At 36.5% G+C, this 24,766-nt stretch overlaps 1 protein-coding gene across 2 annotated transcripts in view; it reads left to right on the top strand.

The window, feature by feature from the left end:
- The window catches only part of RLF (RLF zinc finger), a 71,808-nt gene that overhangs the window by 36,650 nt on the left and 10,392 nt on the right, over positions 1-24,766 (top strand). The window contains exons 5-7 of one of the 2 annotated variants that reach the window (XM_070510246.1): positions 664-752; positions 1,271-1,473; positions 20,796-20,932. In XM_070510246.1, coding sequence (XP_070366347.1) covers positions 1,312-1,473; positions 20,796-20,932 — 299 coding nt within the window. In that variant the 5' untranslated portion in view covers positions 664-752; positions 1,271-1,311. The remainder of the gene's footprint in view (positions 1-663; positions 753-1,270; positions 1,474-20,795; positions 20,933-24,766) is intronic. The other variant, XM_070510245.1, reaches the window with a different exon arrangement.

Genomic DNA, 24,766 nt, shown 5'->3' with positions numbered 1-24,766 from the left:
AAAGAGAATTTTAAAAACTCTACAGTTGATTTTGCTGTGTAGTTAAGAGTGGGTGAATGGTTTGTGCCCCTCCCCTTCAGTGGTTTATGGTTAATATTAATGATTTCTACTTCATATGTCCCCTGCAGATCTAGCAGCTTGGGTATCACCTGAGAGGCTTTTTTTAGAAAAGCGAAAATCTCTAGTCCCATCCCAGACCTACTGAATTAGAATTTGCATTTTGATAAGGTTCCCCAGGTGATTCAGAAGACACTTTCATATTTGAGAAACACTATTTTAGATGAACCACCTGAAGCAGTACCTGAAGCAGTTTATTTGCTCCCTACTTGTCTTGACATGCAGTTTTCTCACCTCTGTTCTTTAAATAATACTATGTAATGATATCACCCACTTGTTGAGTATCTACTATTCATAAATCGAGGGCTTGTCCAGAATACTGTACAAATCAGTGCTCAGGTGCTTAATCTTCAGTACTATTCAGAGCAGCATTTTCCAAAGTGTGTACTGAATCAGGAACATTATCAGTACATTGTACTGATAATATACGTAAAAGGGTTCTCTGGTCAAATCAGTTTGGGAAACATTGGGTTAAATAAAAGTGAACAGTTTTCTTTATTGCAGGACTGTTCAGAGATTTGACCAAGGAATCCTTTTGTTTTCTAGGAATATCTCTCAGGTGTTTTGGTCGGTGGAATACACTTTGAGAAATGCCTGGTTTAGAGGAAAGAGCACCACTGGCTTTGGAATCCTTGGCAAGTTACCTAATTTCTCTGAATATTCATTTTCCTAACCTTAAACTGGGGATAATAATACTTGCCTTGGTGGTGGTGTGAAGAATAAATGAGAGGTATATAAAAACACTCAGCTTAAAGCTTCGTACCTCCTCAGTGTTCCAATGGTATTTAATATTACATAGGTTACTTCTTTTTCTTACTGTTACGCTTATAGTTCATTTCACTATGTCTTACTGTCCTTATCAGAAAGTGAGGGAGGAGAAGGTTAAATGATTCATTTTGGTGAAATATTAGTAGCTTTATTAAAAGTTTTGGTGTTCAAAAGAAAACTACTAAGTAATATGAGAATCATTAGCAAAATTAATTTATTTTGCTCTGCTCTATTGGATGAGTATTGAGACCAGAATAAACTTCCCAGTTATATCAAAGGAATTTTTAGTCACTAAAAACAAATCAACAACAACAAAAGATATCAAACTTTCATCTTAACACCCTTGACATGTTTTGTTAAACTGTTTTCTTTTTTCTTTTTTTAGTCAATAAATTGATTGCACAAGAGGGTCCTTCCTTTCTCCAAATGCGAATAAAACATCTGTTGAAATCTAACTGTATCTCCCAGGCTACTGCTTTATCAAAACTGTGTGCAGAATCTAAAGAAATTTCAAATGTGTCATCCTTTCAGCAAGCGTATATCACATGCTTATGTTCCATTCTCCCTAATGAAGATGCTATTAAGGAGGTGAGTAAAGCAGATAACTGCTGTTGTCATTCACACTTACTATGAATTTAATAGATTTTGATAAATATTGCACAGCAGGATGAAAACCAAGACTCATTTTTTCAGGCTACTGAAAAGTACTATTTTAGTTGTATATTTAACTGTTCAACAGATTGAATATAAAGTTATGTGTTGTAGGTGGATTTGAAAAGTAGATAATTAAAGAATATGCGGATGGATGTTTATGTGTTTGGGGGATGGTTTGCTTTTAAATCTTTAAACGTGAAAGTTGTTTTTTCTTCTTAAAGTAATGATTTCTCTGTGTTTGGGAAATGAAGAAATTATTAATACTGGTGTCAGGGGATAAACTAAAGACAATGGCGCTTAACTTTAAGTAGCTTTATACATTTAACTTTGTAAGCAGAGAAGTATAGAACTTTAGAACCCATGAATACGTTTTGAACAATGGTTAAGTGGACAAACTGGATATCATGGAAAATAATTAAGTAATTGAGTTTTTTTAAAAACTATTTTATCAGTCAGATTGCATCCTTTTTTTTTAACCTGAATCATTGTTTTCCTTAGAAAAGTTGGAATTAGTTTTCTCTAATAGTTTTTGATAAATTATACAGAGAAAAATGAGGAATTCCTAGGCTCTATTCCATCGTCTTTAATTCTCTTCCCTGTCGTTCAGATCTGACATAAGTATTCTCATTTTACCTCTACACTGAATTTTCTTATTAAATGTAGGGATCCCAAGGATCTGGTTTTATGCTGTAGTAATTTTTAAACTTTTATGACAATTTCACCTATAAATATGCAACTCTGTCTTTCCTCCTCACTCCTTTAATATACAGACTCCACCAAGACCAACAACTTATTGATCCTGTTACCTTTTGCTCTCCCTCATCCTTCTTATGGACTCACTTCCCTCTGTACTCTGCTTTTCCATAGTCACTCAGTGTTATCACTCCATTTCATACACACTCAATTCCTCTGCTGTTCTCTCCCTTAATTAATTGTACTTATTTGACTAACCAGTATCCTGATTATCCCTAAATCTCCAGCTACTCTATATTTTTACCGGCACCAGTGGCACTAAACTTGGGTGGAGAAAAATCTGCCAATGGATTTTACTTTAATTCAGTCACATTGTATTTCCTTAGTTCAGTCACTCTCCCACTCTTAGATTACCATTTCATACTTTTTCCTTTCTCTTCAAACCTATGCTATAATACCTTCTATCCCATCTCACTCTCCATTGATGAACTTTCTCCCTGTTTCTCTGAGGAAATTCGGGCAGTTGGAAGAGAATTTCCATAAGCTACTTCCATGACATCTATTCGTCTACCTGCATCTCTGCATATACACCTTCTCTTCTGTTACTAAGGATAAACTACATCTGTTCTGGGGAAGGCTAGTCCCCCTGACTTCTGCATCAGATCCCATCTGCTCTTGCTCCCTCAATGATAATGGGACAGCAGTTCTCCTTTTCTCTACTGTGTCATCAGTTTCCCCCTCAGCTGTAACCATCCCGTCAGCATTTATGCTGTTATGTCTTCCATTTTTAAAAAAGAATCTTGAGATTCTACTTCCCCTTCCAGCTGCCACCCCATTTCCCTCCTGGTTTTCCAGTGTACTTTCTTGAGTGAATTGTCTGAATTTACTGTTTGACATTTTTCTCCTTGAACACATTCTAATATGGCGTTCACCCCTGCCAGGCCACCACATCACTAAATCCAATGATGATGTCTCAATTTTCGTTTTACTGAATCTGACTTCTTAACTTTGTCTTTTGAACTTCTGACAGAGTTTTTCCACTTGGCTTGTGGAAACTCTCCTGGTTTCCGTCTACCTAACTGGTTGCTCGTTCTCATTTCTACCTTGCTCTTCCTCCTCATCTTTCTGATGAGTAAATGTTCCCGTACTCTAGGATTCTGTCCTTGCATGTCCTCTCTTTTTCTATCTACACTTACTCCTTTGGTGATGTCATCTAGACTCAGTGGCTTTGATTACCAAATGTGGTCTGAATCCCAAATGTTTTATTTCCAGCCCAATCCTCTCCTTTGAACTCCAGACTCATATATCCAACTACCTAATCACTGTCTCTACTTGTATTACTGATAGCATCTCAAACCTAACATGCCCACAGCTAAGCTCCTGATATTAGGGCTTTGTTTTTATGAGTTTTCTTCTGAATAAAGTCAGTTTCCTTCCAACTATATTCTCAGTGTTGGAGGTGGTAGGGGCAGGGCAGGTAGTGAATAACCAGCTACTGGGTTTTTTTTTTTTTTTTTGAGTCCTTATTATATGTTAGGCACTATGCTAAATGCTTTATGTACATTGTCACATTTAATCCTCACAACTCTTAGGTAGCCCCATTTTATTGGCGAGGAAAGTGAGGCTCAGATTAAGTAATAGGTTCATGGTTATGAAGCTTAAAGTGGTTAAGCTGAGATTCAAACCTGAGTTTGGTATACTATCACTAATATTATATTAAAGATACAGGATAATAAGTATTATCCTAGGTGGTATATATCTAAGGATTTATATACCAAATGCTGTCTTAGGCATTGGGGATACAAAGATGAATCCAGAAGCCTCCGCACTGGTGTACTTGCTTTCAGTCTTGCCCTCTACATTTTGTTCCTCCCAAATGTAGCCAGAATAATCTCTTTAAAACTTAAGTCAGGCCATGTCACTCCCTTGATCAAAACCATTCAACAGCTGTCGTTTTCCTCAGAATAAATCCAGAAGTCTTTATTCTATGTGTTATGGCCCCTGGTTGCTTCTCTAACTGCCTCTGACCTTCAGTGCTCACTGCTCTCCAGCCACCTTGTCTTTGCTGTTCTTTGAACAAGCCAAGCGTTTTTCTGCCTTAGAGCTTTGTGCTTGCTATTCCTTCCACCTGCAGTACCCTTCCAGCAAGATAATTTGAATGGCTCATTCCCTTACATCATTCACGTCTCCTCAATATTGCCATATCAGAGAGGCCGTTCTCACTTTTCCATCTAAAATAACACCCTATCCCCTTACTCTCTCCTATTTTTCTTCAATAAATATCTGCTGTCATTATTATAGATATATTCAAACGCGTCTGAAATGGACCCCATCACTCTCTGTCCCCTTACTATATCTGTTTTTTCTTTATAGTACATGTTAACTGCTACTTCCACTGGACATCATATTTTCTTGTTCTCTGTTTCCTCCCACTAGATTGAAAACTTTATAAGGACAGGGACATAGGTTGGTTCACTGCCATATCCCTGCATTGTAGAGGAATACTTAGCCACATAGTAGGTATTCATAAGAGACTAACTGTAAGCCTTTATGCTGATTTGTTTATTTACATGGGGAGGGTAAGGAGATGAGAAACTGCTTACCTCTAATAACTGCTGCACTATTTTGTTTTCGGGAAACTTAATAAGAGTAAGATGTAGTAATGGTTATTCCCACCACCTGATATATGCCAAAGAATTCAGAAGAAGCAAAAATCTTAGAGCTTCAATTTGATTCCTTTTCATCCTGTGACATTACCAGCTAAGTCTTCCTTTAATCTCTCAGCCTTTGTTTATTTGATACGTGTTTTGTTTCTAGCATTGTATTAGGCATTGGCAAATACAGAGGAGTATGTATGGCCTAGTTTGGTTTTCAGAAACAGTTATAGGAAGATAAGTACTAAGCTATATGGTACTGCCCGTAAATTCAGTAGAAGTGTACACATAGAAACTATCTTTGTAGACTGGCATATGAGGCTTTATAAAAATTGATTCTTGAGTTGTACCTTGAAATAATGGTGGGATTTGGATGGGTAGAAGGAATGGTTGTAGGATAACTAATTGTGGTAGTAAAGGCACAGAAATGAATGTGTACTTTGCATGGACCCACTAGAGAACACCTTGCCTGGGGCAGAGAGTGGGTGTTGAGGTCTTGTGAGAAATAATACCTGGGGGAAAAGGAAGGCCTTGGGAACTCCAATGCATTGGAGCTTAGATTTGATGCATTAGAAATTAGGAAAGTTTTGAAGGTAGGAAGTGAAATGAGTGAAACAGTGTTTTAGGAATCTTTGAGTATACCTTAGGTTTAGGAGAAGGGATTGGAGTTAGCAAGAGGAGAAGGGACAGGATTTGCTGACAGGACAAAAGTAGAGGATGATGTGTAAAAATACCTTCAAGACACTCATAAGGCCTGGAAGAATGGCGGTGCTCTGCCACTGACTAGAGTGGCAAGGGAGGGAATGGGAAGATAGTCAGCTTTGTTTTTTACGTGATCTTTCCTGGTTTATTAATAACAAGTCAATAAAACAGGATTTTTTCCTAAAGTTATATAATTTCTTTCAACAAATTTGTTGAGTTTGCAAGACACTGGACTATAGGAAATGTGATTTGATTCTCTACAACAGGGGTTGGCAAACTGTGGCCTGTGGGCCAAATCCGCCCAACTAACTGTTTTTGTAAATAAAGTTTAACTGGCACACAGTCATGCCTATTTGTTTATTGTCTATGGCTATTTTTGCTCTATAACAGCAGAGTTAAGTAGCTGTAACAGAGACCACCTGGCCTGCAAGGCTGAAAATATTTTCTGTCTGGCCCTTTGCCGAAAATGTTTGCTGACCCCTGCTCTACGAGGATCAGATTTTCCAGTGTATTACAACCACTAAATAACATTTAGTTTAACCCTCCATGTTTTATCAGTATTGAAACTAAGGCCAAGATGGTAATGTTTCCAAGGCCCTACCTGCATTAAGCTACTTATGGAGTCCAAGCCCAAGCTAGAACACAGATCTCCTGGCTGCCTGGCCAGCCCTCTTCCACTGTACAACGTATTTCTAGTTGGTAAACACTGGTGAGCCATGTTCTAATAGGAAACATCTTGGTGGTATATCATGCCGTTCATACTTATACATGTATAGGTGTGATTTAAAACATTTTTATAATGTTTGGGATTAATTTGTTAAATATATCAATGCAAAAACACTTAACACACATCCATAAAATTATTTTAAAAAGGAACACTGGTACCATCGTAATTACTCTCTTATCCAGTGATGTTTCCTTTTGCAAGTGAGAACAGAATTAAAGAGAATCTTTAAAATTTGCTTTGGAAAAGTACTAATGAATCACTAGATGTTCATTAATTGGAGTTTAAAATCAGCATATGTTCTAAGGTAGAGTTATACACACTTTTTGCTATTTACTTCAGCTCAGTTCAGGAGCGAAGTCAAATTAACTTGAGCAACAGCTGGGAATAAAAGTACTTGTATGTTGGCACCTGTGGGTATCGCAGTAATGGATGTGTGTAATGGGAAACCTCTGTTGGGGAAGATTTAGCCAGACACATACAATTAAGATTAATTGATGAGGTCAGCTTGAAAGCCAAAATTCAAAACCCAAAATTTAGTACTCAGTGGAATCCTTGAGTTTTAGGTTGTAAATACTTCATTTAGAATTGAATGCGATGGCATGACACTGCTGTTAAGTTTTACGTATGAGAGGATTTTAATTTTACATATGAGAGAAACCTGGCCATGGCCTAGTGTCCCAAGTGGATGTTTCCTATATTTTTTCATTACTGAAAGAGGAAATCTTTGCAAAGATCAAGTTTTCCACACATATGATGAAGGATAATGATGTTTTAAACATGAAGCACTTCTGTTATTATGAAGAGCCAAGAAATCTGTCAGCAGGGGTTTTGGCATAGTTAAGTAAGGTCCATTTCTGTCGATCCCTAAGTGAACTACATCTTCAGTGTCTAATGTGGTTAATAGACACAGTAGCAGAGACTTGTTTCTTCTCATGATGGGGAAAGGAAAAGAAAACAGGACCTAATCTACCCACCAGTGTAACACTGTTGGGAATTAACACCGTCACTAGGTATAAATGATAAACAGAGCAAATACATTCAAACAGGACCCACTGGGAATTCAATTTGGAAGAAAAAGTAAACAAGCATAGAAATTCCAGGTGTAGCTTAAATAAGAATCAAGATTAAAATGGATCCTGAACAAGGAATAACAACAAAATGTATAATTAAATTGAATGTTAAAATCTAAATAATTTTACTTTATTCTTATGGTCATATGGGGAATGAGATGTACACTCAAAAATTGCACTGAAGGTAGAAAGGCTGTGTGAAAAAACTGAAGATTTGCCTAATAAACATTTCATCTCCTACAGCAGAGTTCTTTTAAATAGCTTTGAAGCGACATCTTCCCAGGAGGTAGTATGTATCTGGATCTCACTTCTAGTCTGCCTTTCATGGGTTATGTATGGGTATTCTGGTTGATGTGTGATTACGCTGGAGGGATCATTATGGAGAGTTAGTCAGACACATCATTTTCAAGACTTCACTAGGACATTTCAGGCTGCTCTCAGATACACATAGTCAGAGGGTTTAATTAGAAACATCAATGACCGTTTATTTCTTTAAGAAACATACAGGTGACCATTTGATAGCATAGTGCTGGTCTGTGGTATTGCTACAGTTTAAAAGAAGGCGATTGGAAGCACAGCTTTTTTTTCAGGTCATATCTATGAACCTAACAGGGACGATTCTCCCAAAGGTAGACTCTTAACTTCCACCATTCTCCTACTCAAAGTTGCAAGTGCGGTGAAGCTTATATGGATAACCTTAAATCCACCTTGATTCCTTTTTGAAAAAATATTTACCAGCTTCAGTTTTTAAAATCTGTTATTAGGAGCAAATTATTTGTATTACATCTCAGACTGATCAGGAAAATACTAGATTGAAAATCACTATTCTAGAGAAAGGTAAATGATAAAATATTCCAGTAATGGCACTGACCTGAATGCTAGTTTACCCTGGTAGCCGAAGCATGAAAATAACTTAGGAAGACAGATAGGCTGCCTCTACCCACCTTCTTTTATGTTAGTTGGCCCCTGTCGTACCATTGATGTTTAATTTGCTGATTATTATGAAAGTCTTCTAATTGCATCTGTTCTTGTGCTCACAGTTCATTTTCTACAATAGCCAACGTGATCTTTTTTCTTTTCTTTTTTTTAAGTAATATTAGGCATTTTATTTTAAGATTATTTTAGTTTTACGTGTTAACGTAAGAAATAAAATAGATGTCCTTCCAGTCATTTAACATATATTCATTAGAGGACACTGCTAGGCACTGGGGATACAAAGGTAAACAAGACACCAGGGAGCAGACGGTATTCACACAATGTGAGACTTAGGGGAGAGGTCGGAGCTGGAAATTAAGAGTTCCAAGTCATCAGCATTTGAAACCAGAGAATGAATGAGATTAACTTTTTGAGAACTCTGGAAGTTAAATAAAGGCTTACCAGAATCCAAGGAGGTTTTATTCAAGAAAAACTGATGGCTATCAGTAAGAGCAGTGAGTTTGGTGACATTTTACCTTGCCCTACTTCCCATCTCCCTCTCCCCAGGCTTGAAAACAAACAGCCTCAAAACTATGGTGACTGTGAAAACCAGCAGCCTAACAGCCACCAGAGGAAGCAGAATGGTTTTGGAATTCTGCAAATTGCCCAGAGAATTGTCACTATTTGGCCTATCTGGCAACTTTGTCAAAAGCTCCCTCCTCAGGATTTGTCTTTATTTGACTCAGAGCTCCCTCTGCCAAAAGCTCTGTGCCCAGGGCATTTTCAAAAACAATTAACGGTGATTGCTTAACATGACAGTTGTCTGAGGAGGCATTACCAGTCAGAGACTGGCCAAAAAGATTGAAGAGAAAAACTGGGATATGGGATGTCCATAGGGGACTTTGAAAACCTCTGATATATTCCAAGGGCTCTAGAAAGCAACACACATGTACAGGTCTGTGTATCTGCCAAGGAATGACCCGAGAAGGCTCCAGTTACTCACCTCTTGATTACCTTGAGGTGCTGCACAAGTAGGAAGTGAAAGGTAAGGCAGAGTTGGAAACTGGCTACTGAAATATTGAAGGCGTGCCCAACACACAAAACAGAGCTGCTTGGCAAAAGCAGAGATATACACTTGTTCAAGGCATTTAAGTAGATTTCTTGAATATGTTGAATATGTCGCTGACAATGAAGCTATCCAAACAGAGACTATAGTGGCCACACATGACAGAGAATACAGACTTTACAGAATTATTCCAGGAAAATCACTAAACAAACAAATAGTAACACTAACAAACCCTGAAGAGGTGGGGGAGTCTGATTTCCACATTTGCCATAATATATTGTTTAAAATATCTACTTACCATATAAGGAAATGTGATAGTCCATACACAGGGAAAAAAGCAGCCAATAGAACTGTTCCTAAGGACACACAGATGTTGGGCTTAGTAGACAAAGGACTTTATTTATTTTTTCAGTTATTTTATTGAGGTCATATTGGTTTATAACGTTGTGTAATTTCAGGTGTACATTATTATGTATCAGTTTCTGTATAGAGTGCATTGTGCTCACCACCAGGAGTCTTAATTTTTATGTCACCATACGTATGTGCCTCTTTACCCCTATCACTTGTACCCACTACTCCCTTCCTTTCTTGTAACCACTAATCTGTTCTTATTATCCTTGTGTTTGTCTTGCACATACGAGTGAAATCATGCAGTGTTTGTCTTTCTCTGTCCAGCTTATTTCGCTTAACGTAGTACCCTCAAGATCCATCCATGTTGTTGCAAATGGGATGATTTTATCGTTTTTTATGGCTGAGTAGTATTCCATTGTGTATATATACCACATCTTCTGTATCCATTCATCAGTCAATGGGCAGTTGGGCTGCTTCTGTGTCTTGGCTATTGTGAATAATGCTGCAGTGAACATAGGGATGCATAAATATCTTTGAATTGTTGATTTCCTGTTCTTTGGATAAATACCCAGTAGTAGGATAGCTGGAGCATAAGGTATTTCTGTTTTTAATTTTTTTAAGAAATCTCCATACTGTTTTCCATAGTGGCTCTACCAGTTTGCATTCCCACCAGTAGTGTGTGAGGGTTCCGTTTTCTCGCCATCCTCTCCAACATTTGTTATTTTTTGTCTTGGTAATTAAAGCCATTCTGACAGGTGTAAGGTGATATCTCATTGTAGTTTTGATTTTCATTTCCCTAATGATTAGTGATGTTGAACATCTTTTCATGTGCCTGTTGGCCATCTGTATATCTTCTTTGGAAATATATCTGTTTGTATCCTCTGCCCATTTTTTGATTGGGTTGTTTGTTTTTTGTTGTTGAGTTGTATGTGTCCTTTATATATTTTGGAAATTAACCCCTTCAACAGGGCTTTAAATCAGCTTTTACAAATAAGTCAATTCTTGTTATTTGTGGTAGTTATGTTTTATATAGTCACTGCAAACAATGAATTAGCAAATACTGAAACCATTGCTCTGAGGGGAAGTACAATGTTAGGTTCCTCTGGTCACAACATTTTTGTTAGCTGATCAATACATAACCTTGGGTTATGTGTGCTTCTGTTTAACGACACCATGTTTATATTGTTGATTCATTAATATTGAACTCACAGCCAACAGCACTGTAACTTGTGCCTGAATGAAGCTTATCTAACAAATATATTTTCTTGTAATGCACATCATAGCCTCTTGCACTTAGTAACACTAGACAGCACTGCTACACTACACTTGGGGGCTGTTTGTTTTGTTTTGGTATTTTTGTGAGGAAGATGGACCCTGAGCTAACATCCATTGCCAGTCTTCCTCTTTTTCCTTGAAGAAGATTGTCCCTGAGCTAACATCGTGCCAGTCTTGTTGTACTTTATATGTGGGACACTGACACAGCATGGCTTGATGAGTGGTGTGTAGTCTGCGCCTGGGATCCGAACCTGCAAACCCAGGGCTGCTGAAGTGGCGTGTGCAAATTTAACCAGCACACCACCAGGCCCCACTTGGGTGCTGTATTAAACAGCAAAATCACCAATGAAAAGCATGGAAGATCCAAAAAAAGTGGCACTAAGTAGAACGTGAAAAAGATGCTTGTTACGGTATGAGAACTGAAACAAGAAGGCAGAGCATCACTTTGTTTGACCTTAGCTGGGGACATGCACATCAGGAGACTCAAATTTTTTGCTGCTCTGTGCATATTCATGAATGACTGTGAAAGCACTGTGAGTAATGAATTTTGGGGTTAAAAAGAAATTTTAGCAAGTAGGCTAATTTGTACACACAGAATCTGCAAATAATGAAGAGCAATTGTATGTTCAGAGAACTGCGTCTAAAGAATTAAAGGAAAGTATACAATGTCTCAATAAATAGAGAATAGCAGTAAAGAAATGGGAGTTATTTAAAAAGAACCAAATAGAGATTCTGGAGTGGAAGAGTACAATAATTGAAATTAATTTGCTAGAGAGGCTCAACATTAGATTTGAATTAGCAGAAGAAAGAATCAGCAAACTTGAATGAAGGAGGTTAGTTGAGATTATCTAGTCTGAGGAACAAGAGTCCCAAAAGACATGAGCTAACAAAATTGAAGGGGGAAATAGACAATTGACATATAGTCGTTGGAGAGTTTAACACCTCACTTTCAGTAATGGATAGACCAGCTAGATTATAAGGAAATGTAAGGCTAGAGCAACACTATGAACCAACCAGATCTAGCAGACATCTATAGAATACTCCACCCAATAGCAGCAGAGTATACATTCTTCTCAAATGCACATCGAGCATTCTCCAGGATAGAGCATATGTTAGGCCACAAAACAAACATTGATAAATTTAAAAGGATTGAAATCATACAAAGTATATTCTTTGGCAAGAATGAAATGAAATTAGAAATCAGTAACAGAAGGAAATTTGGGAAATTCACAAATATGTGAAAATTAAACATACCTTCTCAAGCAATGGATCAAAAAAAAAAAACCCCAAGAAATTATAAAATACACTGAGATGAATGATGAAAGCACAACATGCTAAAGTTAATGGGGTGCAGCTAAAGCAACGCTTAGAGGGAAGTTTATAGTTGTAAAATGTCAATCTTAAAAAAGAAGGATGAAGGACGATCTCTTATCACCTCATGCCTGTCAGAATGGCTATTATTAATAAAACAAGAAATAAGTGTTGGAGAGGATGTAGAGAACAGGGAACCTTTGTACACTGCTATTAGGAATGTAAATTGATGCAGTATGGAGATTCCTCAAAACACTAAAAATACAAATACCATATGATGCAGCTATCTAATTCTGGGTATTTATCCAAAGAAAACAAAAACACTAATTCAAAAAGATACATGCACCTCTATGTTCATTGCTGTATTATTCACAGTAGCCAAGACTTGGAAATAACCTAAGTTCCCTTTGATGGATGAATGGATAAAGACGTGGTGTATATGTACGCACACACGCGCACACACACACACACACACACTGGAGTGCTATTCAGCCATAAAAAAAAGAAATCTTGTCATTTGTGACAACATGGCTGGACCTTAAGGGTGTTACACCAAGCGAAAAAAATCAGAGAAAGACAGATACTGTATGATTTCATTCATATGTCGAAGATAAACACATACAGAGAAAAGATTGGTGGTTACCAGAGGGGAATGGGGGTGAGGGGTGGCAAAAGGGCACTCTTGTATGGTGACAGGTGGAAACTAGACTTGTGGTGGTGAACACGATGTAGTCTGTACAGAAGTTGAAATGTAATGGTGTACACCTGAAATTTACATAATGTTATAAACCAGTGTTATCTCAATTTAAAAAAAGAGGAAGATCTGAAATTAATAACCTAACCATCTACCTTAAAGTACTAGATAAAGAAGAGCAAACTAAACTTACCTTTTAATCTCTTATCCACAACTTGTAAAATCCAAACCTCTTAGTGAAATTAGCAACGATCTGGTGAGTTAGGGTAGTGTTCTAGTTAGACTTAAACATTTTTTTCCTCTTAGTGATTTCTTTTACTTTGTTGAGTGTTCAGCTATGCATTTATAAAAGACATTTGTTAGGTTTTATCCATGATTTCTAAGTGCTTTGCCACAGGAGAATTTTCAGGCATTAATCTTGTCAAATCCAACTCTTTGTTTTTATTCCTTATTCAGCATTAGGGTTGGCAGGGAGGTTTGTAACCATTATGTATAAAATTCATAGGGTAAGGTGGTACGTTTTCATCTTTCCTACCTGAGTTTCCAGCATTAGCCACTTTGTGCCTTTATCCTGAAAGTTTTGATACTGGTAAATTCAAATGCCATTGATAGTGCTTATGCATGATTTGTACTTTTGTATCATTAAGTTTATCAGACTTTTGTTATGAAGTAAATTTTAATTAGGAAAGATCTGAGGGAACTGTTTAGGATTTGGAAGAGGCTTAAGGTGAGAACATGGTGTGGAATGAATGATCCTGAGTAGTCTTTCAGATGCTTCTAAGTTCTTAGCTAGTTCTGCTCACTTTCCATTCATTTCAGTACAGTAGATGTTTATTGACTACCCTTCGAAATAAAATAATCAGCATTCCTTCTCTTCAAGGAACACACACTTGAGGAAAACCAAAGGTATACAGTTTCCTTTCTGTTTAGTCATAATATATTGTCAATTCTACTGTTAAAACATCTCAATATATTATAGTGACTAAGAGTATGGACTCTGCAGCCAGACTGGCTGGGGTAGATCCTGGGCCTCTTACTACGTGTATAACCTTTGGCAAGTTACTTAACCTCTCTGTGCCTCAAGTTTTGTAATCTGCAAAAGGGGGTGACAGTAGTGTACCTATATTGTAGAGCTATTGTGAAGATGTAATAGTTTATGTAAGCTTGTAGAGCAGTGCTCGGCATATAGGAATGCTGGATGAGTTAGAAACATTATCATCATCATCTTTATTACCTTTCCACTGCTTTTGTTTCTTCACATCTCCTTATTGCTCTTCTGTCTCTACAGTCTTCTTACCCTCTCCTGTTTATCTTGTGGGCTGACAAAAACTCTCACTTAAGTTACAGCAGAACATTACGGGAAACAAAGGAATATACAGCCAGCACAGTCTCACCTTTCTTTAAAATAGGTGTATATTTGCAGTAGTCTTATATTGAATCCATCCTGTACAGTTAGTGTGTATAGACAAAATGCTGGAATAAAACTCACCACATTGTTAACATTGGTTATCACTGAGTTGTAATATCTAAGGACAATTTTTATTCTCTGTATTTTTCAGGTTTTTGATTATAAATATTTTCATAATCAGAAATCTAATAAATAGAAGTAATCAAACTAAAAACTATTACTAATTTCAAGTCATCCCTTTCAGATGTGTATCCAAAAGAAACAACAACAGCAAACTGATTCCCCATAAAACCCAAACGATGAGTTTCATGTCTTCCAGTCTCCTACTGTCATTAGCTCACGTGGTACCTTTATTGAAATCAGCAAAAAATACCATGCTCCATTATGCCCCTTTTCACATGGTTGCCTTTCAGAGGTCTCCCTTCTTCTGAGAGGAAAAACCCCATGCCAACACTTAGGGCTTGGCAAGCAGACTGAATTTTAGTTCCCACTAACCTCCTTAGCTGGTTACCTTTGTGTACTGTGAAACTGGAGAACTCTATGGCATGGCCTTATTCAGGATATGTTCCATTGTCTCTAACTTCATTTGATTCAACCTTTCATTCACGGACTGCCAGCTAGGTGGTAAATATCACTCTTTACAGTTACATCAGATAACCTACCCCCCGCCCCCCGCCACCCCCCACCCCCTCACACACACACGCCATGATTACTCTCACATTTATTAGTTTGCTCATTCTGGCATCTTTTTTTGAGACCCTGATATCCCCCAAGAGCTGTTTTCCTCGGAGACTTCTTTGCTTACTCCAGTCCACGTTCTTCTTGTCTTCAATCTGTCCCACTTATTCATTCTGCCATTTGGTGACCACTAAGTTATTTATCTTGTAGTTATCTTTCATTCCAACAAATATTTATTGGTGTTCCCCCATGTGCCTGACACTGTTGTAGACCCTAAAGATACAATGGTGAACGAAACAAACTTTTGCCCTCATGGAACATATATGCTAGTTGATAAGATAAAGATAATAAACAAAGATTTAATTATTTGATGCATGTGTCCTACTTGTCTTAATGGCTCTGGAAACTCCATGGGATAGTAAACTCCATAGTAAACTCCAGCGATAGGAATCATGTTTAAGAACAAAAAAATTATTTGATTCCCTATCCAGGTACAAGGTATTTTCTAGATACTCACTGAAATTCTGAAAAGCTTGTCAGTGACCTTCATTTTAATTTACTTTAGCTGAAGAGTATTTTGTGGCATATATTTGATTTTTAGTGTGGTCTTAAGCTATTTATTACAAAAGGTTGAGGACAAGTAGTGTAACTATATTGTATTATTAGTGAGATGTTAAAAGTATGTCATTTTAATTTACCTGGATTTTTCTTTTTATTTACTTAATTTTATTTCTTTGTCATACCTCTTTCTTCTCTGTATTCAAGAAAATACAAGTATTTGGGGTCACATGCTGAGATTCTCTTCAGTTAAAAAAATGTTAACTGAGTGCTTATTTGTCATGCAGAGATTCTGAAGCAGGCACTAAGGGAGATAAAAGTATGAAATAAAATACCATACCAGGGGCTGGCCCAGTGGTGCAGCGGTTAAGTGCACACATTCCACTTTGGCGGGCCGGGGTTTGCCGGTTTGGATCCTGGGTACAGACATGGCACCAGTTGGTACGCCACACTGTGGTAGGCGTCCCACATATAAAGTAGAGGAATATGGGCGTGGATGTTAGCTCAGAGCCAGTCTTCCTCAGCGAAAAGAGGAGGATTGGCAGCAGTTAGCTCAGGGCTAATCTTCCAAAAAAAGGAAAATATCGTACCAGCTTTCAAGGGATTTAGAGTCTATAAGGAGGGGCAGATAACAGACTAAAGAAACTCTGGCTTCAGTTTCTTCACTTGTAAAAATGATCAGCTTTTTTTTAATTATCACTTAAATGAAAGTGGAAAATAAGTCTAGAAGGACGTTTCTGTGTTATTAGCCTAAATAAGTGCATGTGAAGTAAATGTGTTATAGAATTGGAAGGTTGTACAAAAACACCACCATAAACTAGTCCTACTTTCTCAATAGATACCTTGATGGAAGTAAAACAATCATGTAAATGGATAATAAAAATGTGTGTAAGATACCATGCTTAGGTGTTATGGACCACTTAGAAACTTCATTATCAGACATATAGTGGTGTTCTAAATGTCAGGTAAATGGCAATACTAAGCACAAACTAAAAGAATTTTAGTATTTTAAGTTTACTACAAAATATTTAACACTTTGAGAAAGTTGAGGTGAAGTTTGAGAAGTTAGTAGAGAGATTAGGCCAGTGTGAGAGTATGGTTATCAGCATCCCTATGGTAGACTCAGAAGGCACTGAGATACTCGAAGAACGAAAGTGCTTCCCTGTTAGGAACTCCCTAGATTGATGCTCCAACAATACTGCTGTGTTACCCTTAGCTGTATTGAGATAATATATTTCTGTTCCTCCGATATTATGCACACTCTCGTGCGTTAGGCCCTTGCATGTGTTTTTCTCCCTGTCTGGAACAATTTTTGTATTTTGCTCTACCTTTCCCCGTGGCTTATTCCTACTCATTCCTTAATTCTCATCTTAATTGTGACTTCATCAAGGAAGTTGTTTTCAATCCTCCAGATTTAGGGTAGATTTTTCTTACCAAAGGTATTTGAAGAATATGCTATATACTGCCCCCTGTGTAGCATTTAACGTACATTGTTATTCTTTGTAATTGCCTGCCTCCTTATTTATTTTCCCTGACTAGACTGTGAGTTCCATGAGGGCAAAAATCAGGTTGGCTTGTATTCCCTGTATTTAGCATAGTACAGGTACTTAGTAAATAGCGCTGCTTTGACAGATATAAACATTTTAATGTGGCTGTTTTCCTTCCTAAGAGATTTTGTGCACAGAGGATTTTGGATATCATTTATAAGACTGTGTTCTTGTCCTCAAAGAATTTGTAGTCTAGTTGGAGACCAAAGTACAAGCACAAAAAAGTGAAATGAATGGTAAAGGCCAGTGTGAGTCACTAGTTCAAAAGTTGACCCAAAGAAGAAGAAAAAATAGCCCAAATAGAAGTGTTGAGGAGATGCTGTGAATTCAGAGCGGGGCAAGACACATCATTGGGTGCTAGAGCAGTCTTCTGAAGGAAGACTTCTTAATGAACAGAGTTTCAGTTGGATTTTGAAGGATGAGAAGAATTGGCTGAGCAGGGGAGAGGAGGCGGGGCTGTTTAGGCCTAATATGCACTAACTGTTAGTGATCATCTGTAGAGTATTTGTAATAAATGGAAATAATAAAACTATATATACCTTATAAACTCATCCAGATTTTTCCTATCATTTCCTTCCTCCCCCATCATTTTAGGTTAAAGAATTTTTACTTGAAATGTATATTTCTAATTTTCTTCACTTTTGTCCCTTTTTTCTTACCACTTTCTTTCCAAAAGATGAAAGCCTGTACATCTCTGAAATATACCCTTTTAAAATGTAAAGGCTTCCCCATAGGAATAAAACAACATGAGATTAGTTTTTCATTTTGTTTACTATTACTTCTGATTATTTCCCAAAATGACTTGAGACAAGAAACACTCTCTTCATAGGCCCTCCTTTTTCTTTTTCTTTTTCTTTTTTTTTGTGAGGAAGATTGGTCCTGAGCTAACATTTTTTGCCAGTCTTCCTTTTTTCCTTGAGGAAGATTGTTGCTGAGCTAACATTTGTGCCAGTCTTCCTCTATTTTTTGTATGTGGGACACTGACACAGCATGGCTTGATGAGTGGTGTGCAGGTCCATGCCTAGGGTCCGAACCCGTGAACCCTGGGCCGCCAAAACGACGCACACAAACTTAACCACTACACCACTGGGCCGGTCCCCTTAGGCTCATTTTTTATTTGTGAAGTAAAAGTAATGTTGCCTGCCTTGCTAATCTTACAGATTTATCGTGTTGATAAAATGAGATAATATAATAAAAGTTATTTGAAAAGGATAAAAAATGTTCTAGAAATGCAAGTTGTATGTTATTTCCTTTCTAATTTATGTGTGTGGTTTAGAGAGTTTCTTGTGCTGTTTCTCAGTTTGGAGATGTTATATTGCTGTCAAAATCAAATTTTAGAATTCTCGGGTTTTGACAGGAACTTTAACATGGCATGGATGGTAGGCGGTATTTCCTCTGGAACAGCTGTTTTCACTTGCAATGGAATTCTCATTTTGGTCCTTCAGTCAGTGCAGTTTTAAGTGGCCATGTGGTGGGCATTTCCTCTCTGGATGATGCTTCTGATTCATTCAGCTAGGGATGAGGACGTGGTTATTTAGGGCATCAGTAAAATTTTATCTTCATAATGTATGATGAGGTCTTTTTTTTTCCCTGAAAACTGAATTTAACTTTATGTTTTAAGCTTTAGCAACTTTACTTTGCCTCCCAGTACTCATTAGATATAAATTTGCATCGAGTGATATTACATCTGAGAGTGATCTTTTGAAATGCTTTCTAGTATTCTTAAGGTTCACTTTTTAAAATTTATATATTTCACAAAAACAATTTTTAATGGCACTTTTAACGTGCTGCCTATTTGCCAATCCTTTTAAAAACATTATTTTAAAACTGAGCTGTGACTTTAATAGACGCACATACTACATTTTTTTAAGTTGAGGTATAATTGACATATAACATTATATTAGTTTCGGGTGTACGACATGATGATTCGATCTTTGTATGTATTGTGAAATGATCACCACAATAAATCTAGTTAGCATCCATCACCATACATGGTTACAGTTTTTTTTTCTTGTGATGAGGACTTCTAAGATCTGCTCTCTTTTAGCAACTTGCAGATATTCAATACAGTATTAACTATAGTCACTATGCTGTACTAAAACATATTATTAATTCTTAGAGTAACTCTCTGAGGGAGGGAGGGAGGTTCTATTACACCCATTTTACAGATGAGGAAACTGAGGCACTAAGTTACTGAGAAGTTATGTAACTTATCCAGGGTCACACAGCTAGTAGCTATAGAGCTGAGAAGAGAATATGCACAATCTGGTTCTAGAATAATTGGTTTTAACCACTACACTCTACTGCTTATGTCATCTCATTGTATTAGAAAAGATTAGGAAACACAGAATAGTAAAGGGTTCACTTTGTAAACATAAACTTTTTAACCCTGATTAAACTTGATTTATGCATTCTATTCATCAGCACCTATTTACTGTCTTCTATGTTCCAGACGCTGGTAAATGCTGAGATTGAAAAAGATGTATGTAGCCCCTGACCTCATGGATTTTATATTCTAGCAGAGAAGACAGATGCTAATATGTTGTTCAACTAATGGTTGAATTGCAGTTGTGATAAATGCTGCAAAGGAGGAATTTGAGAGTAGAGTTTTTGACAGGAATTCTAACATGGTCTTAGAAGTTAGAACGATTCTGAGAGGAAAATCGCCTTTGAGCTAAGCTTTGAAAGAAGTCTTTCTGTGACTACCTAAGGGTGTGACTAAAATTAGAACTGCATGGCACTTTGGAAGAGATGAGCTAAACTCCACATACCTCATTTGTCCTGAAATTATTGTTTTGTATATTTGGTTCCTGGTATAATTGACATTTCTAATGCTGACACAGTCATGAAATAGATTATGTTCTTCCTATTCTGACAGAGAAGTGATAAAATAGAGAGTGGGAGTCGTTAGAGCTCTTATTCTCCTGTTTTACCAGTATACAAAAAGACCCCTAGGAAATTCTGCTGATTTTCCCAGAGGTATTTTTTTTTAAGATTTCTATGAATAGTGTAGATGAAAAAGATGTGTTTCTAAAAGTGTTTAGTTTGAAAAATTCAGTTATGCAAAAGATTTTTTCCTTAATTATATGAGAAAATGATATGTTAATACAGCAGTTGTATTTAAAACAGTTTCTCAGCAGGCCTCCCTTAGCCCTACTGGCAGTAAGGGTAAGCCTTGTATTTTTCTATCTGTAACTAGAGTGACTTGAATAAAATGGAAAAAGAAAGAAAGGAAAAACAAAAAAAAGATGAGGTACTTCAGGTGAAAATAACCTGAAGTTACTACCCATAATTCAACTCATTTATATGGTAGCAGTGTTCATGAGTAATTTTTTTAAAACTGTACAGAAATGTTTTTATCTGTGTTGGGACTTCAGTGAAACTTCCTTATAGCATCTATTCTCTTCTCCATTTAATATTTGCCTATATGAAATAGTCATTCCAGAAGACTCAGCTGTTAGATAATAGAAGGAAATTATTTCCTTCTAATTCTTGCCTCATCAGTTATCAAAGATAGAAAACGTTATAAAGAAGCTTCACGTTATATAACAGAGTTTACAGGAAAGTCACCATTTTCCTTTTGACTTAGTCATCTCATTTTTGATAGATTGCAAAGGTCGACTGCAAGGAAGTACTAGACATCATATGTAATCTGGAATCCGAGGGTCAGGATAACACAGCATTTGTTCTTTGTACGACTTACCTTACCCAGCAGCTCCAAACTGCAAGTGTATATTGTTCTTGGTAAGTATATTTAGTTTTTATTCCCTTTATTTGTGAGTACATAGTATAGCATTTAGGATTTGTGTAAAACATTGGTTTGTTTCAAATTTGAAGTCTAAGCAAATTAAATGATAAGGTGAATTAAATCTCGCTTACAAGCTAAACTATTTAATTAAAGATGTTATTGGTTTAATCTTTTCCAGAAGAGTCCAAAACATAAAGGGTAAAAAGTTTGAGCTCCTCTTAACCATTCCAAAGAGGGTTGTCTGTTAACTCCAATATATGTTGTCGTCTTTGAAGATAAAATTATGGCAATATGAGACAAATTGGTGTTATGTTGTTTTCCTTTACATTTATCATATCTTCTGGTAGTCACTTTCCCCCTCTTATTTGGAAACCCACTAATTATCTAGGTTTCTAGGTCAGTCTTGCACTAGAGAAGGAAATCCATTTGAATAGTAATCTTTTGCAATTTTCGTACTGTATAGCAGAAGTGCATTGTTTTGGTTTTAATTCAGTTTATATCTTGTTTGCTTACAGAGTACTTAGTTGCTAAAAAGGAAACAGTAATTGTAACCCATGATTCTCTCATTCTGATGGTATTGATTCTGTTTAGGCCAGAGGGACAAACCTGATACACAGGAAATCTCTAAAATGCAAGACTCTGTCAATAAGTATGAGATGAGTGGTGGGGATAATGCTATATGAGATAGTGAAAGGTGCTCACTGTACACCAGTGTTTTAAGAAAGGTGTCAGAGAGGAGGTAGTATTTGAGCTTTAATTCAGAAAACGGATTGGATTAGCATAATCTTGGTTAGAGGAACCTTGAATATTTCAGAACCTAAGGATGACTTGAAGTTGGAAATGAGCATTTTGTTTATAGTAAAACCTTTTGTGTACTTCAGACCTCATTGATCTCCCTCTGGAGCATCTGTGTATTTATATAGTTTTATCGTTATTAGCATTTTGTATCTTACTGTATTTCTTTATGTTTACTATTGTATATAGAAATATTATTTTTGTACTGTAAATTATCTCACCCAATCCTCATAATAATCATTGTATAGATGAGGCAGTGGAGGATCAGAGGGATCTGAGAAGTCTTGTGATTGCCCAGGGTCTCAAGGCTAAAGTGGTAGAGCTTCGATTCAAGGCCAGGGTGTTTGACTCCTAATCCAGTGCTTTTTTTCTATGTGGTTTCTTGGCACATGGCTGGAATTCAGATTTCAGTCCTCTGCCACTAAGTCCACTATGCCAGAGTTATATGTCCTGTGAGAAAGGAAATAGTGGGATAGGGACTTAAATATATTTTGTAATAATCATTGTGGGCATTTTGTTAAGAAACGAAAAAAGAGATGATATAAATAAAAAGAACTGTTAAATAGCAGTGAGGTTTATGATCACTAAATCAAGTGGAAGAGGTTTTTTTCCCCTGCATTAGAGATTAAAGATTTTAACCTCAGGAAATAGATGTATTTACTTGAGGAACAAATCCCAATTTTTCGTGTTAGAGTTAATTTCTTTGCTTATAATGAGAAAATACCTGCTAGTTATAGCTAGGTTTTCAGTGCAAAGAATATATTAAAATCACATGTGGGATATGTTATAGACTAAAAGTGTTTTTAAAACTATAGTCACACCGTTCTTTTAATATTCCTGATACTACTTCCCTTTGACAGTGACCCATAACTTTTTTTCTTCCCTTCTTCTCTCAGCCACCATTAGCCCTTCTGAGGATGTTAGTGGCTCTAGGATTAGTGCTGTTCCCCTGCAGCAGGAAGGGATTAACAGGGATTGCCCTCTTGTTGGCCTCCTGAGGAGCTATAATGAATGAAGGAAAGAAAATCTTAAATCACTTCACACTTTGTTAAAAGTAGGCTTCTTCCAAACAATTCAAAAAGAAATAGAGTCTAAAATTTTAGAATTTGGAAACTTTTTTTACCCTTCTATTGTTTTCAGAGACTTTTTTTTCTTCTTTCTATTTTTTTTACTAAGGAAAATGAATCCCAGGAATTCTATTCAAATCGGGTAGATTCAAATAGGGTGTGAAAATAGTGGGCTATATAAAGTATTTGTCTAGAAAAGAAATTTTTTTTATTATGTGGTATTTTTGATGAGAGATATTTGTAAAAATACGACAATAAAGTTGGAATAGGAAATAAAAGCCATCACTTATCTTTAAACATATATACTAGAATTTATTTATTGGAAGTATCCTTCTTGAGTTTGATCATCGTGGAAGATAATAGGTAAAATATAAACTATATAGCTATCACCCAAAACAGTTTTTTACTCTTTCAGAAATTTTCTCCAGTGACATTTACAAACCACAATAAAATATATCATTACTTTATAGCAGTCACCATATTATTCATCTCAGAAGGTATATTACTTAGCTTATTCATTAGCCTTGATCCAGAAGATTTTTGGCTATTTGCAAAAAGCAAAGAAGTGCTGGAGGAATGAGTTCCCTGTAGATGTCTGGCAGTGGTGACGTAAGTAGAGTAGCCGTGCAAGTGGGAAAAATAACCGTTTTGAATGGGACAGTGTATATAACAGACGTGTAATTACCACCAGTACTTTAAAAATAAAATCATACAGTTGAACCTTGAACCTCCACACTAAGCTTTCACTGAGTATTTGGTAGGTTGAGCTTTGCTTTCTGTAATGTCTCAGAGCTTTTAAATCTTGTATGTTGTACGTTTGTGTTCCTTCAGATGTGAATTTGTGTCTCCTCTCTCCCAACTAGACTGATATACCTGGATCATCATGTATGTTGTCTAATTCACAGCTGAGTCCCTGCCACCTGGTGAAGACCAGCTATCCATACATGTTTTATTTAACTGAATCTTGTAGGGGAAAAAAGAGGTCATGAGAATCAACTACTGTATTTGCAGGAGCCTTCTTTAGGGGATGATCATTCCTTAATTCCACAAAGTTTTCTTTGCCTCATTTGTAAAATGCCTCAATTCTAGATCTCAGTGTGACATGTTAACTGGACTTCACGGGCGTGTTGCTGTGCAGAAACAGTATAGTTTAAATTTCTTGCTCAGTAGCTAGATCTTTGCCAAAATGTATTACCTACTATTAATAGAACAAAATTTCCTTTCCAATTTTATGAGCTTGTGTATAATTTGTTGACTTGAGGTAGGCAGTGGGCTAATTCGAGGGTGCAGTAAATCTGAACATTGGAAGCATACATATGATGGGATCATTTTCAATATATTCTTTAAGGGTTGCCCATTTTTAAAAATCATGTCACTGTTGTAATTGGAGAAGTGTTTATCCTAGTGTGTGTATGATCCAGCAGGCTCTAAGTTGCTATTCATTGGTCGTTTCATTATTTCAGTGTGCAGACTTGAATGGATGACTAAAGTGACATCTTGGCATTCTCATGAGTAATCTGCTGGTTGTCGTGGTTTCAGGCATGTTTATATGTTTGGGAGGCTAATAAATAGTGGTTTTAAATCATTGACTTGTAACTGCAAATATGTATAAAAATAGAAAATACATGATAGAATGTCCTTTTTGAAACATGGTTATTTGAAGTTAAGATAACTAGAGCTTGAAATTCTTAATTTGGAATAAATCAAGCCCTAGACCTTCTGATTTATTTTTAAAAAATTATTTGAGAGACCTTAAATCTCAACCTGTCTTTTATCACTTTAGCAGATTTGCCTAACTTTAAACTTCCAGCCAGTTGATGAATTTTAGATAGTAGATATCCTTTAGCCTTTTTTCTTCATAATCAGGTTTTACTGATTTTGATACTTCTTTTCAAATAGGATCGAATTCACATACATATATTTTGATAAATACTCCCTTTTTGATCTCTGAGAATATATAATTTTCCA

The sequence above is a fragment of the Equus asinus genome, chromosome 5 (genome assembly GCF_041296235.1).
Source record: "Equus asinus isolate D_3611 breed Donkey chromosome 5, EquAss-T2T_v2, whole genome shotgun sequence".
Taxonomy (NCBI): domain Eukaryota; kingdom Metazoa; phylum Chordata; class Mammalia; order Perissodactyla; family Equidae; genus Equus; species Equus asinus.
The sequence above is the reverse complement of the archived record's forward strand: the minus strand, read 5'-3'. Positions and strand labels throughout refer to the sequence as shown.